General features: G+C 55.7%; 1 protein-coding gene across 2 annotated transcripts in view; it reads right to left on the bottom strand.

Annotated features, from left to right (window-relative positions):
* Nucleotides 1-335: 335 nt before the first annotated feature.
* EFNB1 (ephrin B1) overlaps nt 336-25297 on the bottom strand; it is a 44030-nt gene continuing 19068 nt past the window's right edge. For both annotated transcript variants that reach the window (XM_054289410.1, XM_054289411.1), the window contains exons 2-5: nt 15775-16052; nt 3518-3610; nt 2444-2572; nt 336-1534 (exon numbers count right to left, since the gene is read on the bottom strand). In XM_054289410.1, the coding sequence (XP_054145385.1) occupies nt 1146-1534; nt 2444-2572; nt 3518-3610; nt 15775-16052 (889 nt within the window). In that variant the 3' untranslated portion in view covers nt 336-1145. The remainder of the gene's footprint in view (nt 1535-2443; nt 2573-3517; nt 3611-15774; nt 16053-25297) is intronic.

The following is a 25297-nucleotide window of genomic DNA, read 5'->3' on the forward strand; positions in this document are numbered from 1 at the left end:
GCTCAGCTCCCAACCAAGCCAAGCTTGGTGCTCCAGCCTCTTGGGTGCCTCCAATCTCGAGCACCAGCCTCCTTCTGACACTCCTGGCACAAGCTGCAAGTTGGGAACCTTTGTTTTCCAGTTTTCCTTTCCAAGGACAACCACCTGCAGTATGCCCAGCTTGGGAGGGGGCTGCAGCTTCCCCCTGCTTTGCTTCCAGCAGGCTCAGCCCCAGCCTGATGGAAAGCCAAAGGCTTTTTTCCACAGTGGGATGCTCCAGAAGGGCTGGGAAGAGCTGCCAGGCCACGGCTGCTCAGTGTGGGGCAGGAGCAGCGTCCAGCCCTTCGTGCACTGAACGCTTGAGACAGGGTGGAGATAGAAATTTTTTTTTCTTTCTTTCTTTTTATAAAGAGACTAAAACAAGAGTCAACAGCTACAAACACAAAAGTTTCCAGGGGCAGTGGGGGGAGCGGGATCTGCCCCGTGGCCGGCAGGATGACGTGCTGGAAGGAGGTGATAGCGTGTGCCCAGAGGTGGCGGGCCGGAGTCCCGCCCGGAATTCACAAAAATAAAAATGTTACAAAAAAATTAAAATAATTATTATAATAATAATAATAGTAGTAGTAGTAAATTGGGTTTGCCAGCTTCCTCCCTGCACAGTTGTCTGCATCTTGGCACCATGGCAAAGCATCCTCCTCCTCCTCCTCATCCCCCTGTGCGCTCGCTGCTCCTGGGACCGAGGCCCCGGCATCGCTCCAGGCTCCGGGACCCTGCGGCGCTGGCGGGCACTTCCCACAGGCCCGGAGGGGTGACGCGGGGAAATCCCAAACCGCAAAGGGGAGGTGGAGTCTCCGGGTTTGCCAGCGGTGTCCCGAGCACAGAAAGGCACGGCGCCCGCCCCCCACGGCCGGCCACAGTCTGAAGAAGAAGAGGAGGAGGCTGAAGGCTCACCCTCAGAGTCTCGGGATTACAAAAGCTGAGAACTACAAAACTAAATACAAAGGGGAGAATCAGCACGTGAGCGTTGAGCCCTCCGCTCCCCGGCGCCGCTCCCGGCGCTGCCCGCGCCGTGCCAGGGCGGGGGGAACGTTTCGCTTCCTCCCTGCGGCGCCAGCCCCGCGCCCGGCGCTCCCGCGCTGCTGCATCGGCCGTTCCCAGGCTGCTCCTCACACCTTGTAGTAAATGTTGGCTGGGCTCTGCGGGGGCATCTCCTGCACGATGTAGACGGGGTGCCCGTAGTCCCCGCTCACCTTCTCGTAGTGCGGGCAGTAGTTGTTCTCTGTAGTCCGTAAGGGGATGATGATGTCGCTGGGCTCTGAGCCCGCGTTCCCGCTGCATTTGGGGCTGGCCAAGGTGCTGAGGGACAAGGCTGCGGCTCGCTGCTGCGTGTGCTTCCGGTGCCGCTTGCGGATCTTGATCAGGAGCACGACGAGGAAGATGATGATGAGGATGAAGATGACGCAGCCGGCGCCGATGGCCGCGAACACGGCCACCTTGGAGCTCAGGAAGCCATCGCTGGGACCTTGGGTCTCCTGGCCGTCCTGGTTGACAGAGCCTGCAAGGCAAGGGGAGATGGGGGTCAGAGAGGCAGCAGATCTGTGCTCTGTCCATGCATGGATCACACCTGTGGAGCAGGGGGATGAGTTGCTCATTGGAGCTCCTCTCTGCCCCCCAAACTCAGCACAATATTCTCCTGCCGTGCTCCCAAGGAGGGGAGTCCCTCATCTCCAAGGGGACGGCACTTGGTCCCCACCTTCCCACCCCAGTCAGACCCACACATCCCTGGGAAGGACAGGGCAGGGCAGGCAGGAGCCCCAGGCATCCACAGAGGAGGCACCACATGCCCTGTTCTCCATCCTGCACCACTGCTCCCCTTCCCATCTCCCAGCCTATGGAGCAGAGTGTTGATTGTGTCCAGGTGACACCATTCCAGACCAGGGTGCCCTGGTGAATGTGGACTCTGACACCCAGGGCCCCCCAGTCTCCAATTACTGACCCCTGGGCCGGAGCAGCTGCAGCCCCTACAGGGGCAGTGCTCAGAGGCTGATCCAGGCAGGAAGAAAAGAAAAATTTCCCAGCTTCATCTGATTCCATTTTGCTCTCAGAGGGGTCAGGAACTCAGGAAACCACCTTCAAAGGGCTCTCACACCCAAGGACCTCACCTCCTCCAAGCCCTCTCAGATGTGCTGTGAGGAACACATGGGAGGAGGAGGAAGAGTGCTGAAACAGCACTTCTCTGCCAAGCTCTGCCAGGAGCTGAGGAAACAAACCCAAGCTGCTCTGCAGCCTGGGCTTGGGACAGCAGACATGAGCACAACACTTAAAGCAGACCCATCCAGCTCCCGGATCCGGAGAGTCTGGTATCCCTGGGATCCATGCAACAAGCTAAACTTGGAGGTGCTTCACTGGCCCCATGGCAGGCAGAGGATGCCCATCCCTCTCCTGGGGATCCCTGAATACCCACCTGGCTTGCCAGGCTCCTCCACTGCTGGGACCTTGCTGCGCGGGCTCTGCGTGACGACCTTCACGGTGTCATCCGACTCCTTGCTCGGCCGACTCGTCGTCAGCTGCTCTGGGATCACCGCGTTGGGATCTGGGAAAGGGGAGAGGAGGGATGCATGAGAAGCCTTGGCCCAACCTGGAAGGCAGCACCTTGTTCCCCCCTAAAGAAGTGCCCCCACTTGTCAGCCACTCCCATGGGGCACAGGAGCACTGGGAGATGCCGAGAGCAACAGAGCAAGGCTGAGCTGCTCCAGGGCTTGTGGGAAGCAGGTCCCCACCCTAATTCCCTGGTTTGCTGTTTGCAGAGCTCCCGTGCGTGGGCTGGGACAGGTTTCTTGCTCGGGCAGCAGGAGGAAAGGAAGGGAAGGGCAGGCAGGAGGCCAAGGCTGCAGCACAGCTTTGCCTGTTTATTATAAATATTGGCCCCAACGTGCAAACACAATAATGAGAAGCAGAATCAGGAGCTGCGCATCCGAGTCGGGGCTGAAATGAGGCCGAGGCATCAATGGGGCTGGGAAGCAGCTTGGGATGGAGGTGGTGAGGAGCAGGAACTCCAGGAGAAGAGCCCGTTGATGACACCCCTGGGATCCCACTGCCACCAGAGTCCCCACAGCCTGGTGGCCTCCAGAGATGAGAGCCACCGAGCCAAATCCCTGATGCCTGGCCAGCTACAAGCCTCCCTAGGAGGCCCAGAAAGTGACAGGGGCACTGCCTGTGCCAGTCCCCCTGAGACAGTTGCAGGGCTCATGGGTCCTGTGCTGAGCTCACTTCCCGCTGGGATATGGCCCACGAGGTAACCGGGAACAATCGCTCCCTTTCAACCCCAGTGCTCCGCACATGCGCCCTGTTGGCAGGACAAAAAAGGCAGGAAGAAAGATCCTAAAAATGAAATTCTGTTGAACTAACCCAAGAGTGCTCCCAGGAGCAGCTGGCCTGGCCTCAGTTTCCCTGCAATCCTGAACTCCCACATTCCCCAGAGGAGCAGGGACCCTGGTTCAGGGGGCAGCAGGAGACCCCAGGGAATGGGAGGACTCACCCTGCCCCACTTTCATGACAATCTTCATGGAGCGTGTCTGGCAGACCCCTCCCTCCCGGTTCTCCAGGCCATCCAGAGTGCCATTGGAAGTGGCTGCAAGAAAAGAGAGGGAATGTTAGACAGGTTCCTAGGAGCTGGAAGGGCAGCTCTCTGCTGTTCCATGGCATTACTATGCAGGTCCTTACTGTCCCCTGGCACTGCCACGCAGGTCCCAGCTATCCCCTGGCAGGAATTCACTCCTGACCCCCAATTACAGCCACATCTTCACATCCCAATCCAGAACCCTCCAAATTTCCAGATCCTGCCCCTTCCAAATCTGCCTGCAGCAGTGAGGACATGATCCCTGCAGCTTCCTCTCACTGCCACATCCACACAAGTGAGCCATTCTCCATTCTCCAGCCTGCACCCTCCTCCCCCTTTAATTCCTGGATAATTTCCTTTGCTCCTGGTGCAGAATGGGAACACTTGCATATGCACAGTTTAAATTATACATCTCTAATTACACCCTGTGCCTCGGTGAAGAATGTAAACTCAGAGCCCCAGTGGACTCCGGGGGCTCTAATTGCAGGGCAGAAGTCACTTAAATTCACATTAACTTTTCGCTGGAGCCGGCACGGAGTTTTCAGCCCTTGGATCCCATGGGAGCACAGGGAAGATTCCCCCATCCTCCCCCATCCTCCAGCTCTCTGCAGGGCTCAGGGCAGGGGGGACACAAGAGAGAACAAACCCAAACACAAGGATTTCAGGATTAAGCACCTAAATGGCAGATTCTGCTAAACAGACTCAAAAAACAGGTTTCTGACCCCACCAGGGCCCTGGATGTGGCCACTGTGCCTGGCCTAGGGACCGGGATGGTTCCCAACCCATCCCACCTCCATGCAAACACAAAGCATCCCAGCACTCCACCAAATCTAACCACAGGGATCAATTCACCCAGGGAAGCAGGGAAACCTGAGAGGAGCTCAGCAACAGCTTGGGGAAGGCAATGTGATGGAGAATCATGGAGTCCAGGGATAATTTTCCAGACACAAGGCAGGACTTGGCCAGCACAGCACAGCCAACACTTCCCAGAGCCTCAAGTCAAAGCTCAGCCCCAGGGTTTCAGGTTCCCTGTGCAGCCCAATTCCTGCCTCCATCCTGCAAAAAAGCAGGTCTGGGAGGGCAGGTGACTGACAGAAATTTGGGATGAATCCACTGGACCCTGCTGGGTGTTGCTGAGGGGACAGGAAGAGGCTGGAGTACAGAGCAATGAGGCACCCAGCAGGAGGCTGGGTGCCTCCAAGAGCCTCCACGCTGGGATAAACTGGAAAGCACACCCAGATCCCTCCAGGAAGCAGGCTCCGAGTCCATCAGCTCCTTCCAAACACCTCTGTGCAATCAAGGCTCCTGCCTGAAACCCCAGCAAATGTTTTCCTAATCAGAAAGTCCCTGGGCCATTTGCTGAGTTAACACCTCTCCCACAGCAGGGTCCCCCCTGCCAGCAGCTCCCGGGATGGGATGGAGCCGTGCCTCCAGCTGGGATGGTGCCTCCAGCTGGGATGGTGCCTCCAGCTGGGATCTGCTGGCAGCCCTTCCAACAGCAGCACTGTCAGCACCAAGCCCCACGCAAATGCCTGGGAATGTGGAGAAACGCCCCTGACAGCCTGCACGAGTTCTCTGGAATCCAAACAGGATGGACCTGAGCTCAGACTCCCCATAAAAACACATCAGGAGTGAACTCCAGCAGAAGGCTCGGCAGCCCAGTTCTCCCAGGCTGGAGGCGCCGGTTTGGGGGTGGAATCAGCAGGTACATTCCAGCTCACAGCCCTGAAGCAGCTCCTTGAATTGTTTCCCAGCTTCCCAGCTCCATGCCATGGGTTGCTGCACCTCAAAGACACTCATCCATCGAGGGAGAAGGCAGCAGTCTGTAAAAACCAGTCCCTGTGAGGCCTCACAAGGATTTATAAATAATTAACTAATTATAACAAAATGTGTAACAAGCAAGTGTGGTTCAAGTGGGGGAAACCAGAAGACTCCACAAAGGCAGCAGTTTCTCCAAAGACATTCCATCCACAGACAACAAAAAATATTAAAGGTCCAAAGGGGACAGAGGGAGCAGCTGGAGCCACAGGGATGGCAGCTGGAGCCACAGGGATGGATGAAGGGACACAGCTGAGCATCCTTCTTCCCACCCCACACTTGGACACAAAGTTTCTTCTTGTTCTAGCCATGGAAATGATGAGGGAGAAAGTAGCTTTGAGAGGGAACCATGTGGAAAAATGAAGCAGTTGCTTGAGGGAACAAAAAAAGGGAAAAGCATTTGTAAAACCCACAGCGATGGTCTTGGAATAGCCTCTGGAAACAAGGACATGAGCTTCCACATTCTGTGTAAATCCACAATGGGCCAGAGAGAAGCTGGATGCTCCACACAGCTGGTTGGGCTTCCAAAAGTCAAAATCCAAAATCCCCAAATCCATCCAAATGGTGCAGAGTCCAGTGAGTTTGATGTGAACATGCAGGGCAGGGTGATGTGAGAGCAGCAGGTCCCTGATCCATCGGGAAAGGCTCCTCCAGTGCAATTCCCTGTGAAGCTCAGCGATGAAGAGCTGCTCCTCCCGCCCTGTTTCCTGCTTTCCCAGTGGAAGAAGCTCCATCAGAAGGCTCCAGGCTCAGCTCAGCCCAGCTCCAGAGGATCCAGACTGGGATCTGGGTGGCACTTGATGGATTCCTCAGGTACCTGTGCCACTCACTGCCACGGTTAGGGCGAGCTGTGGTGACACCAGCAATCCTCAGCTGCCGATGGAATCCAGAGTCAGCAACCCACAGAGGAAAATGTTAAATCCACAGGCACGGCTGCAGGAGAGCTGGGAGAGCCCCGAGCTGCAGAGAGGCAGCTGCAGGGCAGCAGCAGGAGGCAGAGCTGTGACACAAGGAAGGAAGGCAGGCAGGGAGCTGGGAATAGCCATGGAATAGGAAATGGCAGGTCTCAAACAACACTGTCACCTCCCCATGCCACACCAGCAAGGCTCAGTCCAGGCAGACCCAGCAACACTGAGCACACAGGAGCATTTTCCTGCCTTACTCCATTTTGGATGGATTTGCAGGTTGGCTGTAGGACTGGGAGAGCAAAAATAACCTCTGGCCAGTGACTTCCAAAGGCTGCTCCCAGCCCAGAGAGCCATCAGATGCCTCTGCCCTAATGGAGCATTAAGCCCCGGGCTGCTGAGTGATGAGGATTTAACAGTGATACCATTAACCATGTAATTGCTTGTCAATTCAGAGGAGATGCTCAGCCACCATGGAAGCCAGGCAGGACCTCCACTCCTGGAATCCCACACGCCCATCCAGCCCAGTGACACACAGCATGGAGCTGGGACAGATGGCTGAGATCCCCAACAACCCCACTGTCCTGTCTCCAAGCCAGCAATGCCATGTCCTGTCCCTGCTGCCTCCCCAGCGCCAGCACTCGGTGTCACCAGAGCTTTTCTCCCTCCCCTAAAAATATTTCAAAGGAGAACTCGGGTTTTGGCAGATGGGAGATGCTGGAAGTAATACCTGGCAAGAGATGAAGGCAAGGGTCTCTTAAATGGTCAGCCTTGGCCAGAGCGAGATGTTTGGTTTCTCTGCTGGATTCCCTCTAGCAGGACTGCGTTATGATTTGGGCCCCAAAGCACAATTAATGTGCTGAGACTGTAGCGAATCCAAGTCTCTTTCCTTTTATTGCTCTTAATCACTCTTCCATCTGTGCAGCTCAGCCCTGCTCCAGCCCCAGCCCCAGCCAGGCACGGCGTGGCCACAGCCCGGCCGCCATCTCCAGCACCCCCTCGTCCCCAGACCTGCACGAGGTTCATGTTTCCATCACTTCAGGAGAGGCAGCAGCATCCCACCAATGCCTCACAGCCTGACCCTGATCCTGCCAGGACCACAGGGCAAGGGGCAGCTTGCAGAGCAGCCTGAGCCCAGCCTGGACACCCCTGGGCTGAAAGCCCCTCCTGGCACAGGTGAAGCCCCTACAGGTCACCCTGGAGATGTGGCTCCCACATTTCTGATGTGCTCGGACACTGCAGGAATCCACAAGCAGACTGCACTTCAAATAAAATCCCAGCTCCTGCCACCTCCCCTCTCCGGATCTTTCAAGCTGTTTCCCACCCCCTCAGTACCGACACAGAGGTGCTGCACTGCCCAACCCACCACGGGCACTGAGCTCCTTCCCCCCATCCCAACCAGGGCTGGCACCCCAGGGGACACGGAGCCACTTCCAGGTCACGGAGCAGAGGGACCCGCCTGCTCCACTGCACACCAACTCCCTGGGGCCTCCGGGGAGCACGGCTTGGTTACAGCCCCTGCTCCTCCTCCTCCTCCTCCTCCTCCTGCTGCTCCTCCCAGGCACCAGGGCCACGCAGCACCGGCTCAGGGTATCCCCTTATTGGTACTGTTAATATTAATATCAGTGTCACTTCCTAGCCACCTCTATTGTGGGGACACGAGCCCCCCACCCTGCACACATCCCCCAGCCCCTCTCCCGAGCTCCAGCACACTGGCTGGGGCTGCTGCCAGTGCCGGGGCAGGGGCTGTGCAGAGGGAGCCCACCCCACGCTGTCACACTGCCAGAGGGGTCGGCAGCCGCCTTCCAGCCTCCTTCCAGCCTCCTTCCAGCCCTCTCCCAGCCTTCCCGAGGCAGCTGCGCCGGGAAGGGGCCCTGCAGCCCCTGAAATGCCTGTGTGAGCCAGCCCGGCCCTGTCCCGTCCCTGCAAGGCTTGGGTTTCACAGCCACTCCTGGCAGCTCCAGAGCTGCTCCAGAGCTGCCCCAGCCACACGGTCTGGCATGGGGAGAGGAGCCCCTCTGCTCTCCTCCCTGCCATCAGGGCACTGCCATGCCATGAAGCCATGGGGATTGCTGTGTCCCTCCCCACAGATGTGCAGGGCAGGTGAGGAGCCTGTCGCTGCAGCAATGGGAATCTGGCCATCCCACCCCACACTCCCCGCTTCAGCAAACACGGTGAGAAAATCCCCAGTTCAAATGCACTGCTGGAAATAGGAATGAAAACCATCAGGTGGGGTTTGGCTGGGATGGGGTTTGGCTTTCCTTGGCCAGAGTCAGCACCCCCAAAATCAAATTAAAGGGTTAAATTAGCCCCATTCCTTATAGAGAGCAGAGGACACACACAGTTAGAGCTGGAAGAAGGGAGGCCACCACCCACCACACTCATCCTCACCACCTACAGTTCCACTCTCTCCCACTGTTTCCTGGGGCAAAGGGAGAACAGGCAAACACTGAAGTATCCACTGGAAAAAGACACTTTAACCCAAGTAATGCTTAAGTGAAAAGCTAATTTCCCATTAAAACAGCTTTCTGGTGGAAAATTATAACCAGCTCTAATTAGTATCATAATTAAGAGTCACTGCTGGATTGCAGGGAACCTCATCCAGGCTGGAAAGCACATCTTGGCTGCAGGACCACAGCTTGGTGACTCACTCAAGCCCTTTATCATCAACACTGTCTGTATGGATGAGCTGTGGAAACTCCCGGTGTCCATCCTGCTTCCTGCTCAGCTCAGGAGAACCACAGCCCTAAATAAACCCTTTGTCTTCAGGTCTATCCATCCCTTCCAAAGAAAGAGCACATCACTGGGAGAGGAAGGTGACTTTTGCAGTCTCTGTGGTCACCCCAAGCAACTGGAGACAGGTCAGGATGAAAGTGCCACATAATTCCCCACCTGATGCTCTGCCAGAGTCATTTGTGGGCCCTGCTGGGAGCCAGAGGGGAGGAAAGCACTTACTGCCTTTTAACAGGGTGTAAATCTCTCCTGTAAGGTAGCAAAACCTCTGGGAGATGACTGAGAAATCCTTTGGGAAGGGGATGGAGACAGACAGTGCCATCCCCCAGCTGCCCACCTGAGCTCAGGCTCCATCCACACTCCCAGGGGCTCAAAGAAAACTTCAGGTGATCAGGGATAGAGGATCTGACAGAGCAACAGTGTGATGGTGCTTCCTGGGGCTCCCAGTGAGCTCTTGGTCTGACAGACAGCACCCACCATCACCAGCATCCACCACCACATCCCAGCACCTACCATCACATCCCAGCACCCACCATTACAGATCCTTCCACACCAGTCTGGAGCTGCAGTGATGCCAACAAGCCTCTTCCCAGCACTGCAGGAGCAGTGGATTGCAATAGGGATCCCAGGAGAAAAGCCCAGGGAGAGAGTCTCAATGTTATGGTTATTTAAAAAAATATGCCAAGGAAGTAGCTGCCTGCACTTATCCACACACAGCTTCCCAACCACACCAGTATGCCAGGATTTGTTTCAATTCCTCATCAAGCTGAAGACTCTTTCTGTCTTAAGAGTCTCCTACTCAATATTTAATCCAAAAGAAGCCAGGTTTAATCACTTCTAGTGTCCCAGAGGAAGTCCTCGGAGGTGACCACCACTGAAGAGCCAGGTCCACCACAATCCATGCAGCTGCAGCTCCAGGAGACGCCCTGGGATTTGTTGCAGACATGGCAGGAGGAGCAGGGGCTGGAAGAGGCAGGGTGAGGAAAAGGAAGAAGGGATGCACCAAAAATCTGCTTTGGCGTGAGCCTCCCACCACAGCAGAGTACAATCAGGCAGGTGATACAGGGGGAGATGTCACCTCTTCACTGCCATCACCTCTGCCATCTCTACTGTCACCTCAGTGCTCAGGAGCACTGAGGAGTTAAACATGTTTTGTTTTCTCCTAATGGGTCGTGACAATGTTAAAGGGGTCGTGACAATGATAGAGATGCTCTTGCCAATCATTTCTCCTGGGGAAGAGCATCCTGGGATGCAGTCAGCCCAATTCCCCAGGCAGACAACACCCAGTGCCCAGCTCCAGAGCCCTTTGCTGTGCCAGGGCTGTAGGCAGAGCTGGGCTGCCCAGCAGCCAGGGAAATGAGCGGGCATGGGGACCCCTGGGTGGGTGGTTATGGCAGGCAGGGACCCCTGGGCGGGGGTTTGTGGCAGGCAGGGCCCCCCTGGCCCCAGAGCAGATCAAAGCACGGGGTATTTACCTCCCGGCCGGGCCCGGGACATCGGCCCTTTCTGAGGGGGCTTTTCATCCCTATTAGGGCCATGAAAGGCTGAGCCATGAGATCAGCTGCCAGGGGCTGTCCGGGGACAGCGCTGAGCCGAAAAGGTCAGGAGGGAGGAGGAGAAGAGAAAAGAGGCAGAGGCTTAAGGGACAGGGCTCAACAAAATCACATTTACTGTGGTCACGCTCTTCAGACAAGCCTGCAAGACAAGGAACCGCGTGTTGTCTAAGGGCCATTATTTGGGTTTGACATGGCCAGGGCCCGGGCTTTGAAGTCGGGAGCAGGACACCGTTAGAGCCATTTGTGTCCAGCCAGCGGCTCCCACGCGGCATCACCATCCCCTGCCAGCGGCTCCCAGAGGGATGGGAACGGGGATGGAGGAGCAAAGCCCCAAAACCAGATGGATGCCACCAGGCCGGCTCTGCTTGGCCCGGGTGTGTCACAAGCCGGGCCTCTTTGGGTGAAGAATGAGGAAGCCGTTTAATTGGAGTTTTATCAGCTGAAGTTCACAGCTCCCATCATGGCATCAAACGGCCCTTGGGCTTTCAACTCCCCTCCACCAAACAAGTTGTGGGAAGGAGCATGAGGAGCACATGAAAGTGGCCACATTCAAATGGCATCAGCAAAGAGCTGGCAGGCTGACAAAGCCCCCCCTGGCACAGCCCCCAGCCCAAGGAACCAGGGAGGGAATTATCAAATCCCAAGGAATGCAGGAAGGAGCACATGCAACTCTGCACACATGCACTGGCACGGGCTGAAGGCTTCCCAAACCAACGGAAGCTGGAGGAGCACAGCCAGAAAAGCGAGTATGGCAACGTGTCCCAAAAAAGCTCCTGAGGAGGAAGGATGATCCTGGCAGCTGGCAGGGTATAGGTGACCCCCTTCCTCACACTGAGCTGCAGGAAAACGCTGACGGAGCGTGGCCCGGGGACGAAGCCACATCGCAGCAGCAGTGATGGTTTACAACAAATAACTCTTGCCAGGTTAAGACTAATTGCATCTAAAAACAGAAATGCAAGACAAGGGCTTTAACACAACACTCAGGGTAATAGATCCGCTCTCACTGCATCCCGCTGCCAAAAAGCGTTGGATTGGATTACGGACGTTATTACATCAAAAATGGATTGAAGGGCTTAAGGACTCACAATAAACAGCAAATGTGTCGGATTTATGAGGAAACATCTACTAGGACCTTGCTTTTCCTTCAGCATTGTCATCAAACAAGGGCTCTGTGCTTTAAAGAGGCTCATGGGACAGGTTGGACACTGAGGAAGAACACCTGGAGGAACACCTCAGCACCACCACCACCACATCTGCAAACAGCTGCCTGGAGTGCACCCCGAGGCTGAGAGAGGTTTGCCTGGGGTCTCCACAACCCACTGAATACAGAAGGGGCTGCCAGGACCACCATCAGCCCCAAAAACCAGAGAAGGAACTGGGAACTATTAGAGTCTATCCAGTTCATCCCCCGCCATAAGCAGGGACACCTTCCACTACACCAGGTTGTTCCAAGCCCCATCCAACCTGGCCTTGAACACTTCCAAGTATGGACTAGGTGACATTTAACAGTTCCTTCTAACCCAAACTATTCTTTGATTGTCTGATCCAGAGCTCTCGAATAGCAGGGAGCCACTCCAGGAGCTCCTCCTCACGTCACCCTGCTGCCAGGACACGGGGATTAATGGATCTCTATCCAGGCACCTCATTACCAGAGATAGTAAAACTGGAGCAAGTTCAAAGAGGAGCAGCAAACGCAATTAGGAGCTGGAGTGAGTTAGGAGGGGAGGTGGAGGGAGCTGAACCTGCAGGGCTGGATAAGCCATGGTGGGGCTGGAGCTGCCCACGACATCCCGGGAGTGCAGGCACCAGGCAGGGGGGAGGCTGTTCCAGTGGGAAGTATTCTGAAGGGAGGTCACAGGACACTGGGGAAAGGGAATCACGCCAAGACACCAAAGGCAAGCAGGGAAACACCCAGGAGACCCAGGGATGGAAGTAACCACAGCACATCATGATATAAAACACACAATTTCCAAATTCCCATCTCCTTCACCCTCTAAGCACTTCATCCTGGGGATGGTGCCCACGTCCTGCTGGAGTCCCTCGTGCCCCCCCCAGCCTCTGTCTCCAGTGTAGACCTGCAGGCAGATGCTGCTGCATCTTGTTCATTATGCAATGCTTTAGAAATAAGCATCACCTTTCCTTTATCCATCCCCAGGAGCAAAGATGCTTTTAAGGAAAGCCTGGAGCTGGTGTGGAGGGGGTCAGTGTGAGGCTCCAGAGAGGATGGGGACAGGGAACAGCAGCTTTCAAAAGCCTTTTCATTGCTAAGCCGAGGGCTGGGGCCGTGTCCCTCCGTGATAAAAGTATCCCTAAACAAGGCTTGGCATATCCAAAGCGATGGCAAGGAGCAGTCCTGAATAGAGGGACCCTGGGAAGCCCTCCAGCTCCGGTGAGGAGGTTTTCCAGCCACGGAGGAAGGTGGGGGATGAGTGGCACACGCCCTGCTCCCCTCGGCTCCAGCGCTGCTTCCCCGGCTTAGAAATGAAAAGGGAGAAAAAAACCCTTTTGTGTGTCCAGGCAAAGCTTGGGGAAAGGGAGGGGAGAAAAATTGGGGCGGGGGGGAAAAGACAACATGTGGGTGGTCTGCTCAGGAGACTTTTGACTTTGTTTTTTTGGCTATTTTATTTCTTGGCAGAAAGAACTCCTGGGGCTGCTCAGCAGAGGGTATGGCCAGATCACAGGAGCATCCTCAGCCCACCCAGGGGCCAAAGTTCAGCTGGCAGCTCCCAGCTCCGAGGGGTTTCGCATCAAAGCTTGGAGGAGTCAAGAGAAATTAAAGTCAGAAACGGTCCAAGGCAGGGGCAGAGGGCACTGCCGGCCCCCTGAGGAGAGGGGGGGCATCCCACAGGGATTCTCCAAACACCCCGCTCGCTGCATCCCTATACAGCCTGAAACTGGGAACAAGAGGATAAACAGGATTTTACATTGAAAAATGAGTTTAAAAGGCTCAGCCCAACATCCAACGGGACGCACAGCCGGGATTTCCCAACCTGGGCTACGCCGTCTTTGCAAAATCCCGGCTGCGTGTGCCGTCGCTGCGTGTGCCGTCGGATCCGCAGCGAGCCGGAGCCGGTCACCTGCAGTGACCCAGGTGTGCTGGCAGCCGTGCAGGGGAGCTGGCACCGGCTCAAAGCTGCGGGGGCCCCGCGGGAGCCGCGTTTGGAGTCGGCAATGCACCGGCGGCCGCCTCTGAAAGCACCTCCCAAAGCTCCGGGAGGTTGATTTTCACTTCAGTTTTTGTGTGAAATGCAAAACAGCTCCTTAAAATTTGGGTAATTCAGAGGCTGTAAATCCTTCTGCCTCCACCTTCCTGATGGACTTGGTTACCATAAGAGGGATCCCATATTTCTTCTTCTCAGCACTTTGTTCACCTCCTGAGCTTGTTTTGGGGAGCCTATTTGTCTTTGAGGGCTCTTTGCAGCCTGAGAGTCCCACGGGCTGTAGCTCAGAGGACCCCAATTTCAGCCCTCATTATCTTGATGACCATGTCAGTGCTTGAACTTGACCCTTGAACACAGAGGAGCCACCGACCAAGTGCTTCAAGATACTTGGCTGACCCAAGTCTGGCACTTTGGCTTCTCTTCCAAATTTTTGCCCACTGCAGGCAAAGCTTATATTCAATCAAACTTTCCATCAGCTGAAGGATGGCAGAAGGGCTGAACTTTGCCATCCCAGAGCCACCAGGCTGATGCAGCTGTGCTAAGGGAGATGGGAGCCTACATGGGAGTTGTGCCAGGGGTTTTGGCATCCCCAGCCCATCTGGGGCATCTGGACTGGAACCAGTGTCCTGCCCACAATGGCTTCAAAGCTGGTGCCTGTCAAATGACACAGGACAGACATCCCCATGTCTGGACAGTGACAGTGACCATTGTTCTGGAAGAGCCTGGCCCTGCCACAGTGACTCAGCCCTGCAGAGCCCATGGTTGCTGCCAGCACCGAGCCAAGCTGGCTCTGCAGGTTGTAGTGCCAGGTCGTCCCTGCTGTCACCCCTCCTGTTAGGGAAACTTCCCTGGCTGACCATGCAGAAGCCACTTTGGCATCTCCACAGCCACACAGGTAACAGAGTCCCCTGCTAGTCCCTGTCACCACCCAGCCAAATTTGTCCTGACAGAAGTGATGAGGGCTCAAGGCTGACCTGCCAGAGCCAGGCGCGGCTGCTTCCTCTCCATCAGGTTTATTCCAAATTATTCTGCAGCAGGATTCCAACAGCCCCAGCCAGGCTCGCTGGGGACATCCAGACCAGCAGCCTCACCACAGCACCACGTTACAGCACAGCACCCCCGTCTCCACTGCCTGCCATGGCCTTGCTGCCCCCTCCCAAAGATTCCAGGCTAAAAATACCATGTTTCCAGCCGGGAGCACACGGCTTCCAGGGCTGGGAGCTCGCTCCCACACGGGCAGTGACCCCTGTGCCAGCCGCTCGCCGCAAAGCCCACAGCACACAGCAAAGGGAGCTGAGCCGTGGCCACCGTGCCCTTTGCAGTGCACCCAGCCAGGCGGGGAGGGGAGGGGACAAAGAGAGAGCTGGCAGCACTGCGCAGACACGGCTGAGCTCCCCTTCCATCCACAGCAGAGCAGGCACAGGGGGACAGATTTCTGAGCAGCAATCCCTTGCACGCACACACCACAGGCTCCAAGAAAATTCCAGCCTCTTCTCTCTCCCCTCCATAAAATGCCATGGTGCACCAAGACACAAACAGAACAAGCCAGTGCACAGAAATTTTCAGCCATTTCGATCATATCACACACTGGACACCACCAGCACTTCCCGGTGCTGGGGCTGCTCTTGGAGGCAACACTCAGGAATAAGGAAAGTATCACCATTCCTCTTTCTCCCCAGTCCCAAAGCAAAACCCTGCAACACTTCCAGCAAAGATGGCAGCAAAAAATAGGGCAGCACTCCAGGGCCGACCCCAGATGGGGATGTGCTCCTGCTCCCAGCCGTGAGCAGGGCAGGGGACACAGCACAGCAGCCAGATAGGGACTGGTGACCCACTCGGCCAGTGACACATTCCTCCCCCTGCTCCCATCCAGCGGGACATATTTTCCATCCGTGTCAGCTCTCTGCACCAGCCAAGTCACACACAAGCGCCTGGTGACACTCTCCAGGCACCCGGGCCCTCCCGAGCCAGGGCTGGCAGCGAGGAAGAGGAGGGCGACTCACATGTGATGAAGTAATCCTGCTGCCGCTTGAATTCCAGGCCCATGTAGTTGGGGCTGAACTCCTGGAACTTGATGGTGAAGCGGATCTCCTGCTCGGGCCGGTTGCACGTCACCAGCACGTTGGGGTCCATGACGGTGCTGCAGGCATCCGCCTGCTCCTTCCTCACCAGGTACAGCTTGTAGTACTCGTAAGGCTTGGACGGCTCCGCCTTGGGGCAGATAATGTCCAGTTTATCCCCAATCTCTGGGTAGATGACCAGCCCCTTCCCAGTCATGAACCTGGAAGAGAGGAGGGTAAGAGGTTACCACGTGCTGGAGCAGAGGCCACACCAGCCCAGCCCACTCCACTCTGACACCATTTTTGTGCTTCAGCTCTGCTGCTCCCCCTCTGTAAGACAGGTTTTGACACTGAAAACAAGTTCTCCTCTTCCCTCACCAACTCAGCCTGTTCATGGAGCCAGCACAGGCTCCTGCTGACAAAATCAGGGCTGGCTTGGGTCAGTCCCGCTCGCCAGCCATGATAAGGGTGGGCACCTTTCCTGGCCCCAAGCCTGGCATCCAACTGGGAATGAGTCTTCCCACAAAGGGCTGGGAGACGCCACGGCTCTGCCCGACGGCCAGGCAAGGAGCTTCCTGCAGGGACAGGCAATAATTAGGCATAGGGAGAAGTCTTGACAATGGGGTGAAGGGAGGGATCCCGTCCACGCCCCAGCTCCCTGAGGAATTCTTGTCCTTAAATGGAAGGGAAGGAAGCATCCTGCAGGACAACTTCTACTGAGCCAGGCTCAACAGCGTGCCCAGGAGCGTGGGAGGACCGGATGGAGAGGAGCAAGGAGGGAGGAAAGCTATTCGGGGCTGGAAGGCAGGGCATTGGGAAGGGTAGGAAGGCAAGATGCTGATAATTAACATTCGGATCTCGTTATGGTGGGGCAAGGCACTGATTGGGTTTTTTCAGCGTGAAGGAGAGGATTAGGGCAGCAAGGAGGGAAGCAGCAGATCATCTACTTTGATGTAGGCAACTAAATGCGTTCCTGATGGGAGATAAGGTGGGAATGGATTTTCCTGCAGAGTTATCTCTGCTGCAACTCCCTCACGTAATCTGGGCATGGCAAACGCAAAGTGAGCACTTTGCCAAGGCCGCACGGCCACGCTTCCCCTTCTGCTGTTGGACACAGCCCATCCCTGTGCCAGCCCACCCTGGAGACTGGATGGGGCTGGGATACCTCCTCCCCCAGCCAGCTGCTCCAGCTGGAGCTGCAGGCTCCATGGAAGGAAGATCAAACACACAAGACCAACCTGCTCTGTGGCTCCGTGCAAGTCTTAGCAAGAAGCCACAGAGCTGGAACCAGCACCAGGCCCTTGGCTGCAGGAGCATAGCAGATCCACAGGCTGGGCTGGAGCAGGCAGGCGGAGCCGAAGCCCACGCACCCCCAAGTGCCCTTGGCACAAGCTCTGGAGCTCAATGCCAGCTGTAGTAGCAGGGCAGACATGCAGACATCATCTGCACCTCGCCTGCAGCTTGCCAGGTCAGAGGAGCATCCCAGGCAGCCAGAGCACGGCACAGGGATGGCGGGCACAGCTCCATCACAGAGCTGGATTTAGAGGGGTTACGGGTCCATCCTCCCTGCCTGGCTGCAGCTCCACATCAGCTCCAGTAGTACCCAAAGCAGCACAATGGGGCAGCTAGGATCATCCCAACCCCAGTACCAGTGGCACAGCAGCACCTTGGCCATGTGAGGTTGCAGGGAATTTTGTACAAGCCATGATTCAGGCAGATGGTGACCAGGAGACAGTGGGAAACTTGGCCCCTGGAGGGTCTTTAGGGATGCAGGTGGGATGCAGAGCCCGCCTCCATCCAGGCACTGCCTTCAGGTGAGCCATGCTTTGCTTCACACCACCAAGTAGGTCACCTGGCCAGTGGCCAGCAGGCACTTCCAAAGGCTTGGGAGCGATAAAGGCTTCCCCACCCACGGCCAGAGCCCTGATGCAAGGCCGGAGCAGGAGCAGGAGGCGGGAGCAGCCCCTGTCCCTCCCTCCCCGCCCGGCCGCAGACACGCAGCGCAAGTGAACACTTGCACGGGTTCCCACCCCGAGAGGCAGCTGGATCCCACACTCCTTTCTCCACGGTTGGGCTGAGTCAGAGGCTTCCTGGCACAGGATTCTGGAGTGACTCAAGCTCCCTCCTCCAGCTCCTGCCAGCTCCCTCCTGCCCAGAAGATGCCAAACAGGAAGCCACAAACAAGTCAAGCAGATGTCTTGCACCGCCGGAGCAGGAGGAGAAGGCTCCTATCCACCCTCATCTCCATACCAGGAGGACCTATCACACCTCTGTGGCCAAAACCTTGGCCAACACCTGCAAACCAACCAGTCCCTGGGCCACCAGCCTGTTGGGATCAGGCCAAATGGATTTGTAAGCAGGGGAGGGGCCACGAAGCAGCTGAGGGAGCTGAGAACCTCCCAGTACCACATCCTGCTGGCACCTCTTCATCTCAGGAACTTCAGGACCAAGGCCTACCTTAGGTTTATGCAAGGATAAAACAAGGAGGCAAATCCTTTCCACAAACACTCAGTCTCAGCTCCAGAAGCACACAGCTGCTTTCTGGGAATTAGCTCAACATCTTCCAGATCCACACAAACATGGAGCAAGACAGAGCCACTTCTCTGTGCATGGAGCTTTTGCGCTGCTCCCTCCAACTGCTGTTCCCCACCTGCACACAGATCGTTTTCCCTGTGTCCTCCAATTTTCCTGATTTTTTTCTCCTCCATTTCCCCTCTTCTCTAACAGCAGGGCCGTTTCCAGATGACAGCCTGGGCAGCACAGGAGAAGAGATAAACCTGAGGCATGTATCTCAAACCCCTCACGCAGCTCTTCCAGCTTTTCACCACACACAGAGACCTTTATTTCCCCCAAAAATTCTGCTTTGTCACAAGAACAGCTTGTGATGATCGTCCTAGGGAAGACCAACAATAGCTCCCACTATGCCAGAGGCTGGTTCTCTGGGAAATTCTCCTTTAAAATACACAGTGAAAAGCAACATTTATCACAAGAAAAGGAGAGGAAAAAAATGTCCAAAAATTGTCACATGCTGCCTGAACACAGGATTTCAGCCAGTACTGGAGACGAGGTATTTTAGTTCCAAGGGATGGTTGAAGACAAAAAGGAATTACACTCTTGACTTGTCTTCACAAGGACATGTCTTCAGATTTATCTTAACCCGGAGGAGTGAACAGAGCAACTCTTAAATTACCAGGGAAATTCATCGTGCCCTCAGAGCACCCACTGTAATTTCAGGGAGGGAAGGGGGAATCTGCTGTTCCTCTGGAAAACACAGCTTGATTTCCCTGTTTTAAGGTGGGACGGGTTAAAAAAACAGAAAAACTAAAACTTAGCTCAACCTTAAGGCTGGAACAACTCTCAGCATTAAGAATCACTCTCCTCTACCTTGCTCACCATGCAGGAGGAGGAGGATAATGGCTCCAGCTTTATTCCTGCCCCATTCCTGAAGTGTCCGAGGCCAAGTTGGATAGGGCTTGGAGCAACCTGGCATAGTGGAAGGTGTCCCTGCTCATGGCAGTGGGTGGAACTGGATGAGCTTTAAGGTCCCTTCCAACCCAAACCATTCTGGCATCCTGTGATTGCCACCATCCCCAGTTCACAGCTAACATCCCAGCATCATTTTTCCTGGTGTCCAGGGGGTGGGAATGATTAACTACAGCCACTAAAGCTTAAAACAAGTATTTTTTTGCCAGCTGAGCAGGTGGAGAGGGCTGGCAGCTTCATCCCTTAGAGTCCCTGAGGTGATTTTTGGGTGGCATCAGTGGCTGGCCACCTGCAGAGCCAGGGGACCATCCCAGCCAGGCGTCCCCATCCCCAGCGCCTGCAGGCCCCCAGCTCCCAGCCCCGCAGGTTCCTTGGGAGCGATCAGGTGGCAGCGTCCAATTTCCTCATTGTTTCGGGAGGTGTTTTCTGATGGGAAAGGTGAAAAGGGGATTTGTGAGCCTTGTAAACCGATTCCTCTGAGTTGGGTAAACAACGGGAGCTCTGTTGGCAGCAGGATGCCGGGATGCCAGAGCAGGGAGATGGGATTAAAGTGCAGCCTCTCCTATGCCCTGAGTTGGGGGGCTGCTGGTGGGGCCCCCAGTCCCTTGCAGAGCCTCCCTCACTTCTCCTTGGGGGTTCCAAAATACAGGATCTGATTGAGTGACCAGGGGTTACAGGTGGGACCTGCTGGAAGAGCCATGGACTCAGCCAGGGCCCAGTGCTGCAGGCATCCCAGAGAGGGTTTGCTGGGACAGGAGGAAGAACAAGCTAAGGAGGAAAACCAAGCAAGCTGGCCAGAGCAAGATCAGGAGTTATACTGGGAATGATACCCCAGTCCTCCACATCCCCCTCCCATGCATGCACCTCTCCTCCATGTGGGAACATATGGATGAGCCAACATTCTCAGCAATTCCACAGACACAAGTGTCCTGCATCTGGAACCTTAAAATCCAACAGTCCCTCACCTCTTTGTTAGGGAAGACCAAAAAATGGCTTAAAAAAACAATTTTTTTAAATAATAGGTTGACATGTTTTCCAACTGCTCTCCCCCTGGATCCAGGCATTCCTTGCACCACATCAACCACAAAATCTCTGGGGCAGCATCACCTTTCCTCATGTCCACAGCATACAATGCCCCTCACCTGATTTCAGGCTTGGCAGAAACAGAACAACATTTCCCAAGAACCTTCTCCTTGGAGAAGATGTTCTAACGCTGATGCTGACATACATATAAGATGACATATGCTAAATGCTGTTTGCTTCAAAGAAATCCAAAAATAACTGGATCTTACATGGAGGACGTGTATGTCTGGCAGGGAAGGCTGACAGTGCCCGGCAGAGCGAGACCTGCAGCAGCTGGGAGGTTTCCTGGTGTCTGGGCAGCTGAAGCCCCATGGGCCCAGCTCTCCACACCAACAGAGCATGTGAGTCCTTCCAGACAGATCACAGCTCCCACCCACCGGGAATCTCCTCAAGGAAGGGATGGGAAAGGGCCAGATCCAGTAAAGAAGCCAAAGTTCCACATTCAAACTGGGAGAGGGATCCTGAAAAAACATTCCTGAACCCTGCAATTTGCTAGTGCCCAGCCACACACAGATCCAGTCCTGCCCTCTCTGCCTCATTTGTCCAAACCTCCCTGGGACACAGCAGCCATGTGCAGGCACTGGGGACTCTCTGCCACCGGCCAGAAGAATCAGTCCTGTCCCCAGAGCCATTTTCCAGACCCCAATGTCACAGAGCCACATCACACTCCTGCCATTGGAGAGTCCCTGCACTGCTCATCCAAAGCTCCCTTGGTGACACCCAGCCACCTCTGCCTTTGTCTAAATCTGTATTTTCACAAAAAAAGAGAATTGAGAGGTCAGTAGTAAAAACTGGAATCTAACTTGGGTGACGTGGGATGTCACAGGTCAAACAGCATTACCAGACAGGGAAAACCACATGGTACTCAGGGAGCTTGAGCTGGGAACATCAGCCACCCCCTGTCATAGGGACAGGTGTTCCTCCTGACATCAGTGAGACAGAGCAGCTCCCACCCATTTCACTTCACCTCTCCAGAGCAGAGGACAATCAAACCAGAGGAATTACACCTAATCCCAAAGGCCCACCTGATCCCAGCATACCACCAACATCCACAGCCCTTCCCCAAAGTGGTGCCAGTACACAAAGGCACAGCCCCTTTCTCCTGTTTGACTCCCATTCAGCTCCTGGGAACAAAGATACTCCGTGGAAGGAAGTTAATTACAAGTGAAATGAAAAGGTTCCTCCCTCTGTATCTGTCGCCTTCTCGCTCGTCCATCGCACCGCTCATCACCACAAGAGGGTAAATAGGAGCACACGAACCCCCACGCTCTCAGATCCCACTTCTTTCATGTGCTCCTCTATTATTAGTCTCCTTTAGAAGAGCCTGCCATCTTTTTTCCCCCTGCTAATCTATGGATAATTATTTTCCTTGCCCTTCAGCAGCCCTCTTCTATTTCTGCTCTATCCTTTTGGAGCCAAGGTGGCCACACAGAGCCAGCAATCCCAGGTATCTGAAAGCAGCTCATATCTCCTCCACTCCTTTGGTCTCTGCTGTTCAAGGAGATATTTTTCACCTTCCAGTCCCCCCAGCTCCTCACCATCCCTGGGAGAGGGAACAGCCTCTGCTGAGCCCCCCGGGGCCGTCCCATCCAGTCCCCCTCCCAGATACACTCTAAGGCCCTTTTTTTTCCTCATCTCGGGTTTAATGAGGCCCATTCAACCCTCCCAAAGACAAAAGGCCCTTCTCGTTTCCAAACGGATTTACACGACGCATCAGTGAGGCATAAACGGGTCTCCATGGCAACGCTCACCGACCCCCCCCCAGCTCTGGGATGCCATTTTACAACTCTGCTGCTCCCCAAAACCCTTTTGTTGCTTCTCTGCCAGCTGGGAGGCTCCTCGCAAGCTGGTAACCCCCCACCCCACACGTCCGGGTGCCAGGGGTGACATTTTTTGAGGTGATGTTACAAGATGCCCGAGCCAGTGTCCCCTGGCACAGACACCCCGGAAAGCTCCGCACTGTGACCGACTCAGGGTCATGGTCAAGGCAGGGTTGGGATGGAGAGGAAGGGATGGAAACACCAAGTGCAGGGGAAAACAAATCCAAACTGCCCCTCTCTGCCCAGAAAGGGGGTTAGTGCCCAAGGCAGCGTGGTCTGTCCATGCTCAAACACCAGCCCCAGTCACAGCGTGGCTCCCAGCACCTCTCCACAGGGAAACTGGTGACTCTGGTGATTTCCATGGCTTTGGCAATGGCCAAGAGGCCACTCCAGTGCTTTACACAGAGGTGTGCCAAACAGGAGCCTCATGTTCAACACTGGACCATAACTCTCCCCAAGCAGCCTCAAACACTGAAGGCTGAGAGAGCACCTTGCTTACCCTGAGCAGTTGTGGAAGCAGGGAAGGTGAGATTCAGGGAATGGGGGATGCAGGGAATGTCTCACTGCAGCTCCCTAAGCTTTGCTCACATGTTGCAGTCACTGCCATAGCTCTGAAGACCAAGCCATTGTCCAACACCTGGAGAACACACCAGAGAGCCCACTTCTTCAGGAAAATACCCACCACTGCTGGGTTTCTCAAGCAGGAAGTCAGGAGCAGGATCCTGTTTTCAACTGCAAAACTGCAGCTTGTGGACAGGTCTGCATTCCCCTCCTGCAGTCCAGTTCTACCACCAGCCAAGAGCAGAGGAGGGTTCCAGCCATCAGGATGCTGGGAGAACAGGTGAGTAGGCTTCAGGAAAGCTGGCATGGATGCTGTGAGATGCCAGCCACACCTCAGCACCCAGAGCCAGCAGCTGCCACCACAGCTGGTGACATCCCTGGCCCCAGTGACTCAGCCCTCCTGTGTCACAGCAGGGCTGCAGGAAGGGCTTTCTCCCTGAGCTATCCCCATAATTACAGCATGGCCAGGGAGAGTATCCAAGCGCCAAACTCCCCCACAGCCCCAAGAAGGATGACAGATCACCACCACCAAAGGCAGCACCCACAAAAGAAGAATGTTCTCCTTTGTCCCATTGTGGGCTTGGCCAGGATGTATCCTGATGCCAGTCCATCGCTTCCAGGAACAGCTGCTGACCACCCTCATGCCCCAAGGAGGAAGAAGAAGAGAAGGAGGAAGAGAGGGAAGGCTCCCAGCCCTCACAGCAGCCGGGCCTGCCAGGAGCAGCCATGTGCTGCTCCATCCTCCCAAGTCCGCGCACACTCCATGCATTCAGACGCTGCACCCGAAATATCTCAGTGCAAACCTAGCGAGGGGGGGAAAACAAAACCTGCTGCTAATTGAGGGATTTTGGAGTCGATTTAATTAGGGCCAGAGCACTGGCGCAGGCTGCTGCTGCCACCTGCAGCACTCTCCGCAGCCGCTGGCGTGGGCTCGGGGGACCCCGGGCTCCCGCCCACGCCCGCCTGGGGTCCAGACAGGGAATGAGGAACACCGGGAGTCCCGCAGGCTCACCCCCGTCACACACCCACCCCCCAAACCCGTTATTTCCCAGCACAATAAGCACCTCCAGCAGCGACGGAACCAAGGGCTCGGCCAAAAATTAAAAAGGAAGAAAAGTCATATTTTCTCCCTAGAGTCAGATCGTCCCGTTCTCCCCTCGGAGGAATCAAGAGGGGCCGAGTTATCTAATTAATGCTGGCAGAAGCGGGAGGCCGAGGGCTGGGGGGCGGCGGCGGCCCACAAAGGCGGCGTGGGGAGCGGTCTCCCCGCCGCCGCCGCCGGCATCCCCCGGCAATGGGGCCCCACGCTGGGAGTGAGGTAAGAGGGGATTCAAAGGGGGGTTTGTCAGGGGTTTTGTTTTTGGAAACGGGGGAGGGGAAGGGGACAGGGCTTGACAAGAGCTGACAGACAACTGAACAAAACCATAAGGGCCATGAATGGCAACACGGCACTTTAATTGGCGTAGGAATGGAGAGAGAAGTGAGACAATGAGGCTGGGCGGCGGCAGTGGGCACTCACCTTCTCCTACCCGCACCCCAATCCCTACCCCAACAGAGGTTGGCAGCTGGAGGCGGCACCGTGACCGTGACCCCCATGCCAAAAAACACCACCTAAAACCCACGGGGAGAACACGGAGGCAGAAGGACAGAGCCCAGCACACGTCAGGCATCACAAAACCCTGACGGCACCAAGAGCAGCACAGTCCCAGCCCCGGGATGCTGCAGATATTAAATGATCCATCGGAAACAGCTCATGTTCCCACTCGGCTCCGTGTGTTTTCCGGCTTCGGTTTGGCCACTCGTGCCCTGGCTACAGCCCCGCTCATCCGGAGGACGGGGGGCCGGGAGGGGGAGAGAGGGAGAGGCAGGTTAAAAGGGAACACGGTTGGATCAGCGGGGTTCCCACTCCTTCCCTGACCCCTCCGAAATAAAACGGAGGAGATTTCGTCTCCCGGTCCAAAGCAAAGAATTACTTTGGCAGGGGCTGCGGCGGCGGCCGGGCGCCCACTTGGAAGGGAAAGCAGCAGGAATATGCCCAAGGAACCCAAGACAAGCCCTCCCCGCCAAGCCCCGCTCATTCTCATGCAGATCAACCCCAGTCGGGACAGAACAGAGGCAAATTGCAGCCCCCCCTCCCCAGAGCAGGGCTGGGGGCACAGGGAAGGGCGGGTGGGGGGTTCAGCACATCAGACCTGACAGAAACCCCAGTGTTCTCCAAGATCCCCCCTCTTCCCACCTCTCATTTTTCAAGCTCAGTTGGAAAAAAAAGAACAGAAAGCTAAGAGCCAAGAGGCAAAGTTACAACTGGTAGTTGGGCCTTAGGAGAGAAGGGAGCCCCTTCCTTCCTGAACCCCAGGACCTGACACCCCACATAACCCTGGCACCCCACAAACACAGTTTGCAGCCAGGAGACTCAAAACATCCCATGGGACAGTAACTGAGCACTCCTGCTGCTGTATTCCAAGGGGTACAAGAGGGTTCCCCAAACCTCAGCTTCCCATTTCGCTGGCCACCTCCGA

The sequence above is a fragment of the Melozone crissalis genome, unplaced genomic scaffold, assembly GCF_028551555.1.
Source record: "Melozone crissalis strain CALT ecotype California unplaced genomic scaffold, PUWL_Pcris_2 ptg000068l_1, whole genome shotgun sequence".
Classification (NCBI taxonomy): domain Eukaryota; kingdom Metazoa; phylum Chordata; class Aves; order Passeriformes; family Passerellidae; genus Melozone; species Melozone crissalis.